Raw genomic sequence first — 16,945 nt, forward strand, 5'->3', positions numbered from 1 at the left:
TGCTAAAATTCGAAATTTCGAGCGTTTTAAGGGCGACTTCACGAATAATCATGGTATTTGCCCGCAAATTTGAAATCTACCATAGGATTAACGCCTTTGCATGTGTGTATGATGTTGTCCACTTCAACTTATACTAATTCACATTGATCAGGTCATTTCTCACTTAATCTAGAAACGAAGTTAAATGTTCCACTTTGTGAATTTCTTCTCCAGTGTCACAAGAAAGGTTAATGCCGGATAGAACTAAATATTTGTCAAAAAGAAAAAGAAAAAAGTACCCGAAACTGATGCCTGACATATCTCTGACCCCCCCCCCCTCTCTTCTAACCTGCGGAATAATTTTATCATCAATTGGTTTATAAAGTAAAGATGAGCAATAAAATTATTAAATGTTAATTCTTAAATTATTTTGTTCAACACTTGCATTTGAATCGCAGGTTTTTATTCAGCAAATAATTTCAGTATGCTCCAAAATAAAAAGTCCTGTTACTCAGGGTTATTCTAAAACTAAATGAATCTAGGATGAAAAACATTTTATTCGCTCCTTCATTCTACTTGGCTTTCAAAAATAAATAAACATACTACCATTTTTTTTTTCTCCGTGGCCATAGTCATTTTCACTTCTTTAAACCTAAAGGATCACGCTACGATAAACAACAAATGAATCTACAGGAAATAATTTTCTGAATCGAAGAATGAAAACAGTCATTTGAAGCTCAGAAAAAAGCCAGGCTTTTTACTTGACCGGAAGAACGTTCTCTTTTCCCCGTGCGCGGTGATCGAGAAGTGTGTCAGTTCTCTCTCTCTCGCCCTCACGGTGGCACACGATTTGCGGAACGGGATTATCGTTCGAGTCGCCTTCCATGAGAAACATGACGGCCATCGCTCGCAGGTGGAGTGACATTGAGACTCTCAGGTGAGTGGAAAAAGTTTTGATGCGCCGATTTGTACTTTTCGAACCTAACGGTACTAAAAGCGTTGAAACTCGGCTTTGGTTTGCTAGCGTTTCGGCTATGCTGCGCCAAATGCTCAGTATAAAAACACGAAATGCAAAGGATTAAAAATATAAAGAATAGAAATTTAAAACCAAGCTGTCATTTACCCGGTTGACAATCGCTGCATTCTGTCAGTCATACAATCTCAGCCAGTAGCACTTCAATAATTCCGACTGAATGACATCTAAATAATCGATTTGTTAGTAGAGATGAGTAGTAAGGTCCAAGGAGAAAAATTATTTGTAACTTTTAAATTTAATGACTTTAGAAACAATACTATTTACATTCTTTCAACTTATTGTATTGAAATATCAGTCAGTCGTTTCATTGCCTTTACTTGGGAAAGATAAGTGCTTTCGAATTTCCTTATTTCCTCTAAAAAGAACTGTCAGATAACTGAAGTACGGATAAACGGATTTTGCAGTAGTAACAGTAAGGTAATAGCGCTTCAGTCTGATGTGATGAAAAAATATTCCACATTTCTCAAAAAATCCCTTATCATAGATTGAATCACTCAGGGTAAAAAACAAACTATTTTGCTGATATTTATTTTTTTCTCTTTGAAATCCCCAAAATGTGTTTTGAAGAGGATTAACTCCTTTTGCAATTCAAAACGAACTGCGAAGCGATGACGAAAAGAGCAGTAAATATCGATCAGTTATTACAAAGAATAAGAAACTTATTTATGAAATATATTACAATTTGACTATTTGAGAAAAATCTTAGTTTGCATTACAATGGCTTCCTAAGGAAAGAGTTATTCAACTTTTTTCAGTTTAATTACAACTTCTCAACAACTTCCGTTTTATATGAAAATCTACAAGACACTGAAAAAAGGTTATTTCCTCGATTTGTATACTGCGTATAATTCTACATGAGTTTCAGATCGGATCAATAACTTGATAACAAACAGTTCTGCTATTGATGTATTTTTTTAAAGTGTTCAACTGTTTGGTATTAACTGCAATGCAAATCTAATAAAAATCATTCATAGCAAAACGTTGTTAATCATTTGTGGTGCTTTATTGTTGTGAGAGTAATTAAACTCAACATAATTTTTATTTATTACAAAAATCTTTACTTTTGGAAGCTGTCCCAATAAGATGTCATGAGATGGATTATATTATATAACCTTTAAATTTATATTTGTAAGAACCTTTAAACCGATATTTGTACGAAAGAACACTTATCACTTGCTTTTTACATATCTCTTATTTTTCCTACGGTTAAAACTTTGCAGCTTTTAAAAGAGAAATAAGTGGGTTAATTTTCCATTTTAATAAGCATGATATTTAATAGATATTTTCAGTTTTTCTTTTCCTGAAGAAAATAATTAGCATGAAATAAGCAAGATAGAAAAAGTGCAATATAAAAGATACAAAACTAACTACAATTTTCACCGTGTACTTGAAGTTTTCTCTCATTATAAATTTTTTCACCAAAACCTTCTCCTTTTGATAGAAGAGAATGTTTGACAACGTTACTTTTCCTAACTGGTATTTTCTTACTAAACGTCAGAAAAAGCAGTACATCAGATATTTTTTATGAAGTTTTGCAGCCCTATAACATTTGCCTATTGGCGAACTGGCTTTTCATTGTTTTGAAAGTTGACTGATCATTTCGATTGCGGCAACTTCATGGAAGAAAATTGTTTTTTTCTTTTTCTACCGTTCCCGTTCCACAAACCTACTTCAAAAAACTCTTAACCTCTTTATTGTCATCGCTTGTGTTCGTCTTCATTTTTTTTTCTTCTCGATCTTCGATTTAGTTGGGAACTTTATACAATGCCGAATCGGTTCAAGATATTAGGAAACTTATAGAATTCCGAATGACACGATAATTCTGTCATGTTGTTGTGGTTCAACCATGACGTTTCCTAATGATTGTTGTCGCAGTTAACCTCGATAGAATTAATGAAGAGCTAAATATTCTGTGATTGAAACGTGCACAGGGGACTGAAAGGGCTGTCGCAATCGAGCACGTTTCTCGGCACGTTTGTGGTTTTTTTTCTCAAGATTGGAGTCGGAGTAAGTGAAAAGCGTTGGCTTAAAGTCGTCGTAACAGATAACAATAAAAATTTCGGTTTAATAAATTTGTTTAATCGGAATTACAAGAATTATGAAGTTACTTTTATTGGGATGATTCAATAAAAAAAGAAAACAAAAGAGAAGCTTTGTGTTCACCAAGAATTCTCCGTTCGAGAATTGTTCAGAATTACAAGAGTTGTCAAGGTCCACACAATTCCGCCATTGGTATTACATATTAACGCTTTGCACTCGGATGGTGACTCTCACTCTCCATTTCAAGACGGTTAATCATTTTGACATTTATTTATTTAATTTTGATTTTTAAAAATATCTAAAGAATGGTAAGAAGATCTAGATTAATTTTTTTGGTAAAATTCAACTTCAAATTATAATAAATATTTTTTTTTTTCATATCAATAAACAAGTTTTTGTGTTAACTTGAATAATTTTGCATCGACTTATTTTTCCTAGTGCAAAGGGTTAATACAGTAGCAGAGATACTTTCTACAGTATACAGTATATTCTATACAGTAGTAGATATTTACAGTACTAGAGATGCTTTCATGTTCTGCGAAAAATGCCCGCAAAAGAACTATTAGATGACCTCTATTGTGTTCTTAATAACCTTTATTTTATTAATACATCTGCTTATTACTTGTACAGAGAGTAACATTTTGTTGTAATATTTCGACGTTTCAGTTGTGATTTTATTAAGAATTTCAACAAATTTCCATTGTAAATGACACTAAGATCGTTTCTCCGAGTCGAATATAATTTTTCTGTCACTACGTGGATGCTGTCAGCGCGTTTAACATTGGAGACCTTAAACTCGGATTTCAGTTAATGTGTTTCCTGTTCATTTATCTAAAAAGTTCGAAATTTTTTCTTGCCTTTGGAACTGATAAATTGGTTTCATAAAAACGCATCTACCATTTCATAATCTTTATGCGATAAATTACAAAGCTTAAAGATAAGTTAAAGAGTCTACTGTCTAAGAAAATTGAATTTGAACAAATCTGAGTCGCAACAGCACAGCTTATTAACGATTGCAAAGTCTACAACAGCTGTTGAACAGAAAAATTTTCCATTATTTACAGTTCATTTGTTCTATGCCAACATTCGGATGAAATGAATGACTCAGCAGGAACTAACAAAATCATTCTTTGCTACGGAATTATATTCAGCTGATGAATATCGGTTTACATGGGGATATATTGTCCGTACTGTGCCAACATTACGAAACTAACAGTTATTGCGGCAGAATCGAGATTAGAAATCGATCTACCAATCGACTGAGGTTGATAATTCTTATGCTTCTGCTTAGAAATAAATTAACTTGTTTTAATGATTATTTGTGGACTTTCTGATCTCTAAACATAAATTATATTTAAAAGATCACTTTGAAAAAAATTTACTTGGATTTTGACTTAATTGTAAGTTTGCATACAATTACAACCCAAGAGCAATGAAAAAAAATCCGAACAAATTTTTAGTTATTCTACGATGATTTTGTAATTTTTTTTAACTTCTGATAAAAATTTATTTCAAATAAAATTAAAAAAATATTTATTATTTTCTTCAAGGAATCTGAATTGTAAAATTAATGCAATATTATCTAAAAAAGAAAGAAAACTGAAACATTGTAATAATAATGTTCATTCGCATTCTAGCTTCATCCTTTCAGAGGTTATAACAGAAAATTCATTTTAAAATTCTATAATTTATTTTTTATCTTAACTTTTGAAATTAATTATATCTGTATAATGCTTTTTAAATCGCATATATTCTTTATATTTTGCGACAAACATTTTTGTAAATACGTTGGAACAAGCACAATTGGTATTATAATATGTACGGAAAATAGTGCGACATTGAAAAATATCAGGCATCGAAATAGTTTTTGCTTTCTCTTTTTCCTTCCAAGTGAAATAACAGCATGTGTTCTACTCAAGGCTTAGATAATGAAAATGCAGGTGGAAAAAAGAAGCCACAAAAACCAGTTAAGCCATGAATGCTGCTTCGGGTTATTGAAGTTCATCAACCCCAGTGAAGACGCAAAATTACGAAGAGAAACAATAAAGTTGATAGGCCAGCGCTCATTTTGATTATTGTTCAATTGTTTACTGAAAATTTAAAGCGAAGGTATAATTTTGACAGAGTCTTTCTTTGAGTTGTATATTCAATCTATTTTTTTCCCTTCGTTTCAGACAAAACTAATTTTGAAATTTGCACAAAATGTTGCTTCAAAAAGAAATTAATCCGATGTAATCAAATTTATTCAACATGAAAAACAAATATGAAGCACAGAAGAAAAAAATGTGATCAATTATACTAATTACTTTCGATTCTAAAATTCAACTGTAATCTACTGTACAAATTATCTTCCACTTCGCGTGCATTTTATTTTGTCTCTAAACTATTTTCACGCTGCTACTGCCAGATTCACCAGTTTATCTGATAAAATCATTGATCGGGTGAACAAATTTATTCATTTAAAAATTTCTAAATAAAAGAAATCTTTGAAATACTTTTGATAGAACTCAAATTATAAAAGATGAGAAATTTTCTAATTATAATTTCATGTATAAAGAGCTATGAATCAAATTTATAGTGTAAATTGTTCGAATTATAGTTCCACGCAACAAATGTGTGTTATTTAACCTGTTAACCGGGTAATTAACTTATATTCAATTCGCTTTGCATTGAAATATTTCGTCATATCCAGTTAACAGGTTAAAATGAAGTGAAATTACATTTATCCATTTTCAATTTACTTAGAGTTCTCAGATTCAATGGAGTTTAATTCTTCTGTAAGTGATCAGTTGATCTTTCTTACTTTTTTACTGGCATCCGGTTCATCTCGGCAATTAGCAATTAAAGATAAAAATGCGAACAGCCTTATAATGTATAATACACGAGATGTCTAAAACAATCTGTGCATTGATTTGCTTACAAGCAGCACAAAAACATGAAAATAAAAAATACTGATGGTTATCTTTATTCCTTTTCAAAGCTAAACTTATGATGAACAAACAAATAAATAACTACAAACTTACTATTTGTAGAAGAAATGAAACTGATTCGAAATCAAGAACTTAGTTTGCTCAAGCAAATAATTACTTTAGCGATTTCATATGTTTTATGCTACATTATTTATTAATATAATAGCCGTCTTTGGCGACCAGCTTCCTCGCTAGGATTATTGATTTTTTTTAGATTATTAAATGATTAATATGGAATGCATTTTTTAAAATTTCAGTTTATTTGATGCGGCTGAAAAATAGAACTTTAACTGAATAATTTTGCAGCAAATTATTGCGGGCAACAAATTAAAAGGGCATATATTATGAAACATAAGCGGAAGCGAAAATCCTATTTCGGAATGAATGATTAAAAAGCAATTTTTTAATCTTAGTTTGAATCTGAATTTTTAATCTTAGTTTGATCTCGCGATTGAATTGAATATTTTGATGGATAAGCTTGAATTTCATAACGTTAAAAAAGCAACTGATGTGGGGCATTAGGTACTCTTAATAAACATTTTTCAAACCAAACTAACCCTAACATTAAAAGCATCGTAATATTGTAAATTAAACTTGAAGAATTTATTAAAAGCAAGGAAAAAAACTGTACAGAAATGAAATCAATATCATTAAGGAGATAATTTTTTGAGTTTTAAGATAATGCAAAAACCTTTTTGGGAATTTATAGTTTTGGAAGTCATCTGTTTCCAATAAGTAACTCATAGTGAGTATCCGTAGTAATGGGTAAGGCTATTTCCCCTCATGATTATTAAACTTTGTTGTTGTGCAATTGTTGAATTAAGTGCATCTGTAAAAACACTGAATAAAGCAGTCTGCCGAAACTTTCATGTATCGATATGTTTACATTTCATTGCTGCCATTCCGTAATAAGTAATAAGAGCGATTTCTGTACCACGTACGTTAGCATTTTATATATATAAGATAGTTATCATTAAAATTTAAATACTCTTGCAAGCAGAGAATAACAAAATGGTTTCAAGTAAAATTATTGTTTCATGATGCTTAGCTTTTGTTTAAATTATTTAAGATAAAAATTTTAAGATGATCAGCGACTTTCTCTGTTGAAGTTTAAAAATCATAAGAACATTTTAGGCAATGTGATATTGTATTAACGATTTCTTCTTTTCTATCTCTTCACTTTTGCAGTAGCTGCAGCTACATCGATTTGAGCATGGCACACAAGAAAGTGGACTACAACAATGAAGAAAATCGGAAAATGATTCTGAAAGAGGTAAAAAGAATGTTCTTTGTCATCTTTCTCAGTCAAGTTGTAGTAAAAAATAAATTAATTAATTAATTAATAAAAAGGGTATTTTCATTTTCGAAACTTTTTTAAAAAGCAAAATTCTTCAGAGCTTTAATAACTGATTTATTTTTTGCTGTAGTTAAAATTCTTCTTTCACTCATTTTCTTCCAATAAGATTCTCCATAAAATGCACTTATTAATCCACTTCCTATTTGCTTTTTTATCTACTTTAGAGAATATCCACATACCTCTGGTTCACATTAAATGCTCGAACTCATTACTTAGGTACACTATATTATCAAGAGTATACATATATTTTCAAATTTGAACATTTTTCTTCTTAAAAAACCAAATTTAAAAACAAATTATACAAAACCAAGAAAATTGAATTGAAATTGGCATAAAAACTTTTAGAACTTTGAATTGGCGCACAAGAAGTTTTAGAAGATGGATCGGAAATCGAAGAAATTAAGACTTGAGCCATCTCCTTCCACGGAAATCTTATGATGTTTTTAAAACTAGCATTTGTCGACAATTTAGTTTGTTTTTGCTTACTCAACGCTTATATGCATTTTTGTTATAACAGTGTAAATAATCGAGAAAATAAAAAGTATTGCAAGTAAACCATCAAATTTTGAACAAAAAAAAAATTACATAAGCATATCTGTTCGCTTTCTGTGTGCGTTGCTTTTATAACTAATCGACATCTATCTCCATCAGACTGAATTGCTTAAGATAAGAAACACCTTTTCTTCTGCTGAATTTAGAAAATTTGAGAGAAAATAATAAAAAAATTCAGTCAGCAATCTTGAACAGCAATCAAAATTTTTAATGTCAAATGATTTCGTTACTCTGAAAATGATTTTATTTTATTCTGATTGACAGATTAGTAGAAGAGCAACAAGTTTGCGTGGGAAAATGCTAAGGCTGAAAATTATTCTTAAGACATTAAATTCCTTTTTTTTTTTTTTTTTTTTTTACTATGCGAATATTAATTTCGTGAGTAAGTAGATAAAAGCATTTCATTAAAACATTTTATTAAACGTGCGATTCTGAGAGAAGAATTTTGATGATAATTCCTCGCTTCACATACTTTTAATTTAACACTTTACCGACCGGCCGTCGATTAATCGACGTTTTGTTCTCAGCGCTTACCAACCGGCCGTCGATTAATCGACGTTTTGTTCTCAGCGCTTACCAACCGGTCGTCAATTATTCGACGTTTGCTCCCCAGCGCTTACCGACCGGTCGTCGATTAATCGACTTTTGACCGATCTGTGGTGACTACGTTTTCCACCAATTCAGCATGCCCTGAAAAAAATTCAGCTGTCGTTTTCTCGAGTGCAGCTGAGCGGGCGGTGAAATGGCATAGTATGTTCGAACCGCTACCGGTCGGTAAAGTGTTAACTTGATTTGTATCATGTTTATAAATATGAAGTTTCGTACTCGAGTTTTCGATACTACACTTTTGAAAATTCACAATTCTGTTTTCGAAGACATCACTTGACTGTTTCATTTTATTAAGCTTCAACTCAGTACAAGAGGCGCCATTTGGGAGCAAATTTGAAGAAAATGAACTATACTAATAAATCATAACACTTAAAAGTTGCAAATAATAAGCATAAGAATTTTTTTAAAGAATTTCTTTACTAGTGCGTAAGACGTGTGGAAGATGGTGATGCGCGAGGATAGACTGAGACCTTCTGGTTCGCAGTTCAGTAACAAAACCATGATACCAAAGCAATTGCTCGGGTAGCGCAGCTGTTAACTGGCTTATAAGTTTTCACAATAGACGTAGAAAATATTATTTAATTGAAGATCTAGAAACCAAAGCAAAAATCGTAAAAGCGCGAGGTACTGTTAACACACAGAATAAAATTAAAGTAAAACAGTAAAAATTAGTGTAAAAAGAATTAATGTGCAAACTGTGGAAAATAACTTTCATTTCAAAAATTTGAAATAAAAGCATAAATTAAAACAAATGAGACACTAGAAGCAATGCAATAAGAAAATAAAGCCAGAATAAACATCAAAAGAAGGAAATTTTTTAATTATTTTGTGTATTTCAACAACTCTCCGCACTTACATGATTATTATTTTGACCACAAAATTTTTGGTAAAAAGCTATTTTCTGTATGTTTTCTCTGCTTATAATAAAATAGAAAATTGTTTATTGGCGGCACAACTACAAAGCAAATCGTTTGACCTAAAGTTATTAAACTTATACTTACCGGGTGTCCCAAAAATGACTGATGGAATTTGAAAATCATTTTAAAAAAATGATGGAATGTGATGAAAATTTATCGTTTGCGAACTTGCGTTTGGGAAATTAGGGAACTTTATCCACCAAACTACAAATTGAGGGCCACTAAATAAAGTAAGCTATGAGATTAAAAATCTTATAAGTACAAAAGAGGAAAAAATGTTGAAAAATGAAAAATGAAAAAAATATTCACATTTGTTTAAGTTAAAAAAAAAAATGCACTTTTTTCTCTCTTGGCTCCCAAATGAGGGAGGGAGAACGGTGCAACTTAAAAAATAAGCTTCTTAAGTTTAAATAAAAGACTATATATCTGAGAGGAAAAGTTTGGACAAAAAATGATAGATAGGGAAATTACCTATGAAATAAGTAATCGAACATTAAGATAGTTCAATTAAGCCGGGGAAAATTTTCAAAACCAACACATTTGGATTTTTTTTTTTTTTTTTCTTTTTTCTTTTTCAAATTTCGGCACAGTTTTTGAAATTTCACTTAAATAAGTATTACACAGGTGGAAATACTTGATTAAAATTTTCATCGATATCTGCATTATTTTTCGAAAAATTCAACTTTGTCGAAAGATATTTGCAAGTGTTTTTCTATCTTTCTGAATTCGAATGAAGATTCCTATTTCCACAGGACACTTCTACGATTTCAGGCAACGGGGAGAATTAACTATGGAAAATAGATTTCATTTTATATCCTGATCAAGCTGAAATTTTTCAAAATATATTTCAATCTGAAATTTTCCCCAGATATTTTCTCCTGTGTAGCATATATTCAAGTGAAATATTAAAAATTTGCTCCAATTAAGCATAGTTCCCCCCCCCCAATTATATGCTGTTTTTAAAATTTTCTTTGCCCAGTCTTAATTATATTAATATTCAACAACCAAATTTTAGAGAGTTTTTTTTTCTTTCCCCAAACCTATATTTTTTCCAAATTTTTCATCTCAGATTAACAGCCTTAAATTTAAACTCTAATACTGATCGACTCTTTCACACTCACATTCAGTTATCTTTTGACACCGAATTCGAGAGAATGCTGTTTCTTTAGCATCAAGAGGTTTTATTAGAACTGCTTTCAAGCATTTCCTTTATGAATTGTCACTTTTTGCAGTTTCGAAGAGTCCTGAAAGATATCTTGCAGCCCCACCACGACGACGAATTCCTCCTCAGATGGTTGAGAGGTAAAGGAATTTCTCCAATTCCGTTTGTTTTTTTAAAAATATATATTTGTAGATGATAGTGATTAATTCCTTATTCAATAAATAAGAATAGTAAATTTGTATCTGAGACATTTAAAAAAATTCAGTTGTGCATTCTATTTTCAGGTAGAATTATTCTATCGGTTACTAAATTATTCTATATGCATAACATTTATGATTTTGACATTTCAATATTTAAAGAGTAAAATGTCTTAAATATTTTTTGACAAATTCAGACATAGAAGTTACGTGGAGAATTTTTCACTCTAACACAATCTCTTAATCAGTTAACTATTTTTGACCAGTATACTTGTTAATAAAAAGAACAACATTTTACGTTATGATTCGTTTATACGTCACGAGTGACGATACGCAGTTTGAATTACATTTTTTGTAAAAACTCAAACATATTCGTAAATTTCAAGATGTTTAAAATATTTTGAGGCCAAGTCGAAATCAAAAGAACAAATGAAAGATTATTATGCGTTGTGCCAAGATTTGCACAGTATTATTCTCAAATAGCAAATTAAAATAGTAAATTAATTTTTTATGTTTCTTTTCGTTCATATGCAAAAAATGTCTCTTTAGTTTAAGTAAATAAATAAATATGATTGCTGAAGTAAAAAAATAAAAGTGATTTCATTACAGCATAATTTCATATTACATATATTCTGTGTTTGACAAGTATATTCGTCATCGCTATTTTTGCGAGAGAATTTAGATACGCATTTTTCGAAGAGGTTGGAACAGTTAACTGGTTAAAATTAATGCAATGGATTATTTCATTAATCAATTTGAGAGTTTGCTGTGACAAAAAAAAGATGGTTTCTTTTCACGTTATGTAAAGCTTTCCGTTGAAGAAATAGCGACAGCAATGAAGAAAGAAAAGTAGTATTAAATTTAAAATAAATGAGCAAGAAGGAAACACGTTCGTCTAATCTTCCAGAGCGCATACTAAAATATATTTAAATTGTTTCTTTGTTATATGTGGTGTAAAAATGAAGAGTACAGGATGTATTCTTTAGGTTGCCCATATGAAAAGTGGACAAGATGAATGAAAAGAATACTTTTATTGGAAATAAAAATAATTTGATATGTGTATTGTAACACAGCTCCCATTGTTTAGGTAACAGGTGCTGTAGAAAGATGGTAGTTGATTCTTGAGGAAGTAATGCACAGTTTCATTCACTTCGTTGTCCGAATGGAGAGTGTCCCCTGTAATGCTGTCTTAAGTGACCCAAAGATGTAAAAGTCAGTGGGTGACAAATTTAGTCTGTACGGCGGGTGTTCCAACACTTTCCAACGGAATTTTTTTTTAACTCGTCTGGGTTTCACGGGAGACGTGTAGGAGGGCATTGTTATTGAGAAGGATCACTTGTTGTGTGAAAAGGCCTGGCCATTTGCTTTTCACTGCTTTCCGTAGTCTCGTCAGAGTACTGCAGTATTGTGTTGAATGGATGGTGTTTCTTAGGGCAGTTAGTCAACCAAGAGTGGTCTACGGCAATCAAAGAATTTGGAAACCATACAACCGTGTGTTCTTCCGCTCTGGGCGCATCCATGTATAGCACGAATTTACTTTTGACCAGTTTTCTCTACCATGAATAGATTTCACTTTTGAATGCTGTATGCAGTACACACCTCCTACCACGCTTTATATTCCTTTTCAGTAACGCTGCTATAACTGCAGTCATTCTGACCCATCAAAAGTGCCCACTTTTTATTTGAACAACCCAAATACATTCGATTATTCTGGTGCAGGTTACCTTGGTAATGATTTTTAAGAGGTTTTTCGTTGCAAATCAGTGTAGCTTAAGAAAATGCCAGTGAAAACGACGGCTTAAAATAAATGATGCGACTTCAGCTTTGCTTTAATGAAGGAAATGTACAACAATTCTGTGGCATGCATTAACCAATAATTATTGTGACAAATGAAGTTTCAATATAAGCGTTCACTATAAAAGGTACGCAATTCTCCCATTTACAATGATTTAAAAAAAACCATTCCAACATTGTTGTAAAATTCCATCCTGGTTTCACTGTCCCTTTTTTATCGGAATTTTCTGACTCACTTTATATCGTGCGACATCTTGAAGCATAACATTTTTCATTTCTGCCAAGAGGTTCCGTAAAGTCGATGTGTGGTGCGATAGATTTGATCTGTCTTTGTAGCTTCTCGGAATCCTTCCCAGCCCTTCGGTTTTTGTAGATACATAAAGGAACTGAAAATATATGAAGCAAATCTCATAAACCAATAATGAATTTTAGTAGATACGAGTTTGCGTATAGAATCCCAATGTGCACTTATCACTTATAATGTCTGAAAACCAAGTGAATGGTCATTGCATGAATTATATTTGAATGCACCAAATAACAAACGTTCTTTCGACAATAAAAAAAGTAAGACGGCCCTTCGATGAGGTCTTCTTATTCATCTCTTTTATTCGTAAATATTGAATCCATCCGAGCTCATTTACTTTCAATCCTTCTTTCAGCCCGGGACTTCGACATTATTAAATCTGAGAAGATGATCAGAGAGGTAAGCAATCAATTTTTTTCTTACAACAACAAATGATATTTCATTCAATTATTGATGGTATTAAAAAAGCAATATTAATTGGTTTCATTTTTTTCATTATTTCTTCTATATATTTTAGATGCGAATCGGAGTACTAAATATTAGGGGCTTGCATGTATTTTAATCAGCGACATCTATAGGTAAACATGCGAAGTATCTATATAAACGTCAATGTTTTTGGGTTTTACCAATTTGCTATTACTTTATTGTTGTCATTTTGAAAGTTTTCCATTTCGTATTATTGAGTTATTCAGAGTATAACGATCCCAATCATAGAATGCTCCAAATTGCATTTTCGACATTCATTGCTTTTTTGTTGTTGATTTGAAGAAATCCGCTGCCGAAGCCCATCAGACACTTTTAGAAACTTATGGTGATGCTGCTCCGTCATGTCCCAATTTGGTCGGTTTGTTTTCAAAGATTTCAGAGTGGTGATTTCGATGTCACTGACAAAGAACGGAATGGAGGACCAAAAAAATTCGAAGACAATCCGTTGCAAGACTTATTGCACGAAAATGGGAAAAAGTTGCAGAAAATGATGGAAAATATTTTGATTGATATATACTGTACCAATTTTTCTCAATAAATGCCTTTTTAAAGTTAAAAAAAATGATCAAAATACATGCAAGCACCTAATACAATATACTTAGTTAAGAAATTAATGAAAAGTATAATATTGATTTTCATTTATCAGTTTTCAACTTTATAATCTGAATTCTTAGACAAATAATCGACGCAAAATGGTCGATTCTAGGTAAACACTGAATAGTCATTGATTTGACTCAAAATTATTTTTTAATTTAATATTGATCGATTTAATTGATTATTAATTACTATCTAGATTTCCTTAGACTTATAATATTAGAAATTCCATACATAATTTTCGTATAAATAAATCCTTCCGTTCATTGCATGTGCTTTTTTTTTCTTTCCATTGCAGAGCTTCAAGTTCCGCAAGAAAATCGGGGCCGATACTATCCTGACGGAAGCTTACCAACTGCCGGAAGTAAGCGATGCTTCTATTCTGAAGCTGCAAATGTTGCTAGAATGGGGAATAATTTTATATAAACCTGAATATATGGTTTTACAGCATATAATCTGGATATTTTTAGGATAATAACAAAAATACTTAAAGATTGTCCAAAATTTTACTAAGATTGTTTTTTCATATCAAATTGTCATGTCACTTAGACCACCGATTTTGATTGCAATTTAAGAAAATTTATTCTTTTGTCTCTTATACATGTTCATTCTCCAATTCTGTTTTGCTAAACAGAAAAAATATCGTATTCGGACTGAGCGTATTTTTATTATTTCTAAAAATTTTTACTGAATTTTACTCATGTAGATAGAGTTGCCATAGTTCAGATGACCAATGATTTTCATTTTCTTTGTTACACCCAGGTTCATTCCAATGAATAAAGCTTTATAATTGTTCATTTCTGTTTTTTTTTCAAGAAATAGATACATTTGATATGTTTACAACGATTATTCTAAATATAACACATTTTCTGAGATTTCTTCCAAGGATTTTTGGAAATTATATCTGCCATCTGACTGAAGTATTAAGTAATTTATATCATTATTACCCTTTAAGTTCAAATTGATGCCAGTTATTTACTCGCAGCATTTCATTTTCGCTTCAATAGAACATAAATAGGTGCTTTTTTTCTTTTCTTTTTATTCCGTCTGAATTCCACAATTTGAGTTTCAGTATGAGTAAATGGGAATTTCAAAAGCTTTTTTTTAAATGAATCTCTGATCTGAGCTTATAAGTGACAAAGATAGCTAGTAACTCCTATATAGCTTGAGGAAGATAAATATAAAAAAATAGGCACAAAAAATATGTTATTATCTATTAACTTTTTATAGCATTTTGGATTAGTATATTTTATCTTACTCGATGGAATTCATATTATCATATTGTTCCCTTTATTTTAAAGGTCTTTCAAAAATATCCTGTCACCTACTCTCTTGGACTGGATTCGGAGAACAGCGCTGTGCGACTTTTCATGCCTGGCATCTGTGATTACAAAGGTGAAAAATGTTTCTAAAACCTTTTTTTTTTTCAGATCAGTAATCAGTTTTTTAAATTTATTTATTTACTATACAAGAAATGAAACTTTAAGATCAAATTTCATGTTATAATATTGTAGATATATTTCTAGAATCACCAAAAATTATTCTACTTTTTCAGGTTATGTGTCATCTCTAAAAATGATGGACTTAATGAAACTACTAGTTTATTTTCTTGAATATGACTTGAATTTGCTACAGCAAAGAAAAGAGGTAGACTGATTTTTTTAGAAAGATATTATTTATTTTATAAAAAAAATAGTTCTGATACCTTTCATATTCATATTTCAAAGCTTTGAAAATGAGAGGGTGAACAAATTTTACAAAAAATAATCATTTTTAGGAACTGATAAAAAGTCGCGCTTAAAACCATAGCTAAAATTGCTTCTAGACTCCCGTAGAACTGAACCCATCACCTGAAGGCTTAACGTGCTGCTTCAGTTATTATCCACTTTCTCAACCGCAATAAATGAAATTCCTTTTTATATTTGAACCGTCAGAAAGAGAAAATTGATAACTGAGAAATCTCTATATTAAGCAATAAACTTAAAAATAATTCAAAATTTAATTTAAAAAAAACTTTACAACAAATGTATAGCAAAATTATTTTTTACTAATATTCTATTATCGAAATAATGTTGATTTTGAAAGTATATATTTAATTAAAGAGCTAAAAGAAGACATAGATTATTTGGCGCAGCCTGCTGTATATTAGAAAGGAGAGATGCAATTAAATTTACTAAACAACGTCAATTCGGATCAAAGGAAAGCCGCGGGATTTCAGATAAAAAGCTTTCTTAGCTTAGTTTAATTTAGTTACATTAACGTCCTGTTTTTAAAGCAACACTAGGGCTATTTTGAATGGATATCGTAACGGTTCTTTGGCGGAAACGGGTCTCAGACTTGAAACCCTTCGGTTCCGAAGCCGAGACCTTGCAGCCATGACCCTAAAATCTTACAGAAAGAATGAAATTCGGACTTCTAGTTACGATTTCGCTGCTACTCCTTTTATAATCGACAAATCATCTTTCCTAAGCCATAACAAGCAGATACTATGTTTGTTATCCGAGCATTACTCTGAAGTATACAAATCCAAAAAGCAAGGAAAACGGATTTTTCTTATTCCATATCGACAGGTTACGAGGGACACATTTTTAAAACTTTCTCTCTGAGCAGAGAGAGAGAGAGAGAGAGAGAGAGAGAGAGAGACAGAGACAGAGAGACAAAGACAGACAGAGAGAGAGAGAGTTAATCTTATTTTAAAAGCTTGTTTCTAAATGAAGTCATTTACCAGGACCTGTCAACCAGTAAAATCTGCTAAAAGTAATCGCATGGTAAAAGAGAATCTAAAAGTTATTCAAGAATCAAATCAAAAACTAAAAGCCAACCATTTTTTGAGTGTAAAAAGATGGGGATTGGGTACTTTACGAAGAATGCCTTTTAATTTGATGTGGGAAGAATGAAAGCAGCGGATACGTTGATTATTAAATTGTGGACATTCTATTAAAATGTGTA

The 16,945-nt window shown here is 31.2% G+C and overlaps 1 protein-coding gene across 6 annotated transcripts in view; it reads left to right on the forward strand.

Moving 5' to 3' along the window:
• LOC129983906 (SEC14-like protein 2) overlaps nucleotides 1–16,945 on the forward strand; it is a 75,470-nt gene that overhangs the window by 43,723 nt on the left and 14,802 nt on the right. For 5 of the 6 annotated variants that reach the window (XM_056093605.1, XM_056093606.1, XM_056093607.1 and 2 more), the window contains exons 2-7: nucleotides 7,213–7,297; nucleotides 10,692–10,761; nucleotides 13,272–13,315; nucleotides 14,295–14,360; nucleotides 15,298–15,391; nucleotides 15,552–15,643. In XM_056093605.1, coding sequence (XP_055949580.1) covers nucleotides 7,213–7,297; nucleotides 10,692–10,761; nucleotides 13,272–13,315; nucleotides 14,295–14,360; nucleotides 15,298–15,391; nucleotides 15,552–15,643 — 451 coding nt within the window. Of the gene's footprint in view, nucleotides 1–757; nucleotides 917–7,212; nucleotides 7,298–10,691; nucleotides 10,762–13,271; nucleotides 13,316–14,294; nucleotides 14,361–15,297; nucleotides 15,392–15,551; nucleotides 15,644–16,945 lie in introns of those variants that run through there. The other variant, XM_056093604.1, reaches the window with a different exon arrangement.

Source organism: Argiope bruennichi, chromosome 9, assembly GCF_947563725.1.
Source record: "Argiope bruennichi chromosome 9, qqArgBrue1.1, whole genome shotgun sequence".
Lineage (NCBI taxonomy): Eukaryota > Metazoa > Arthropoda > Arachnida > Araneae > Araneidae > Argiope > Argiope bruennichi.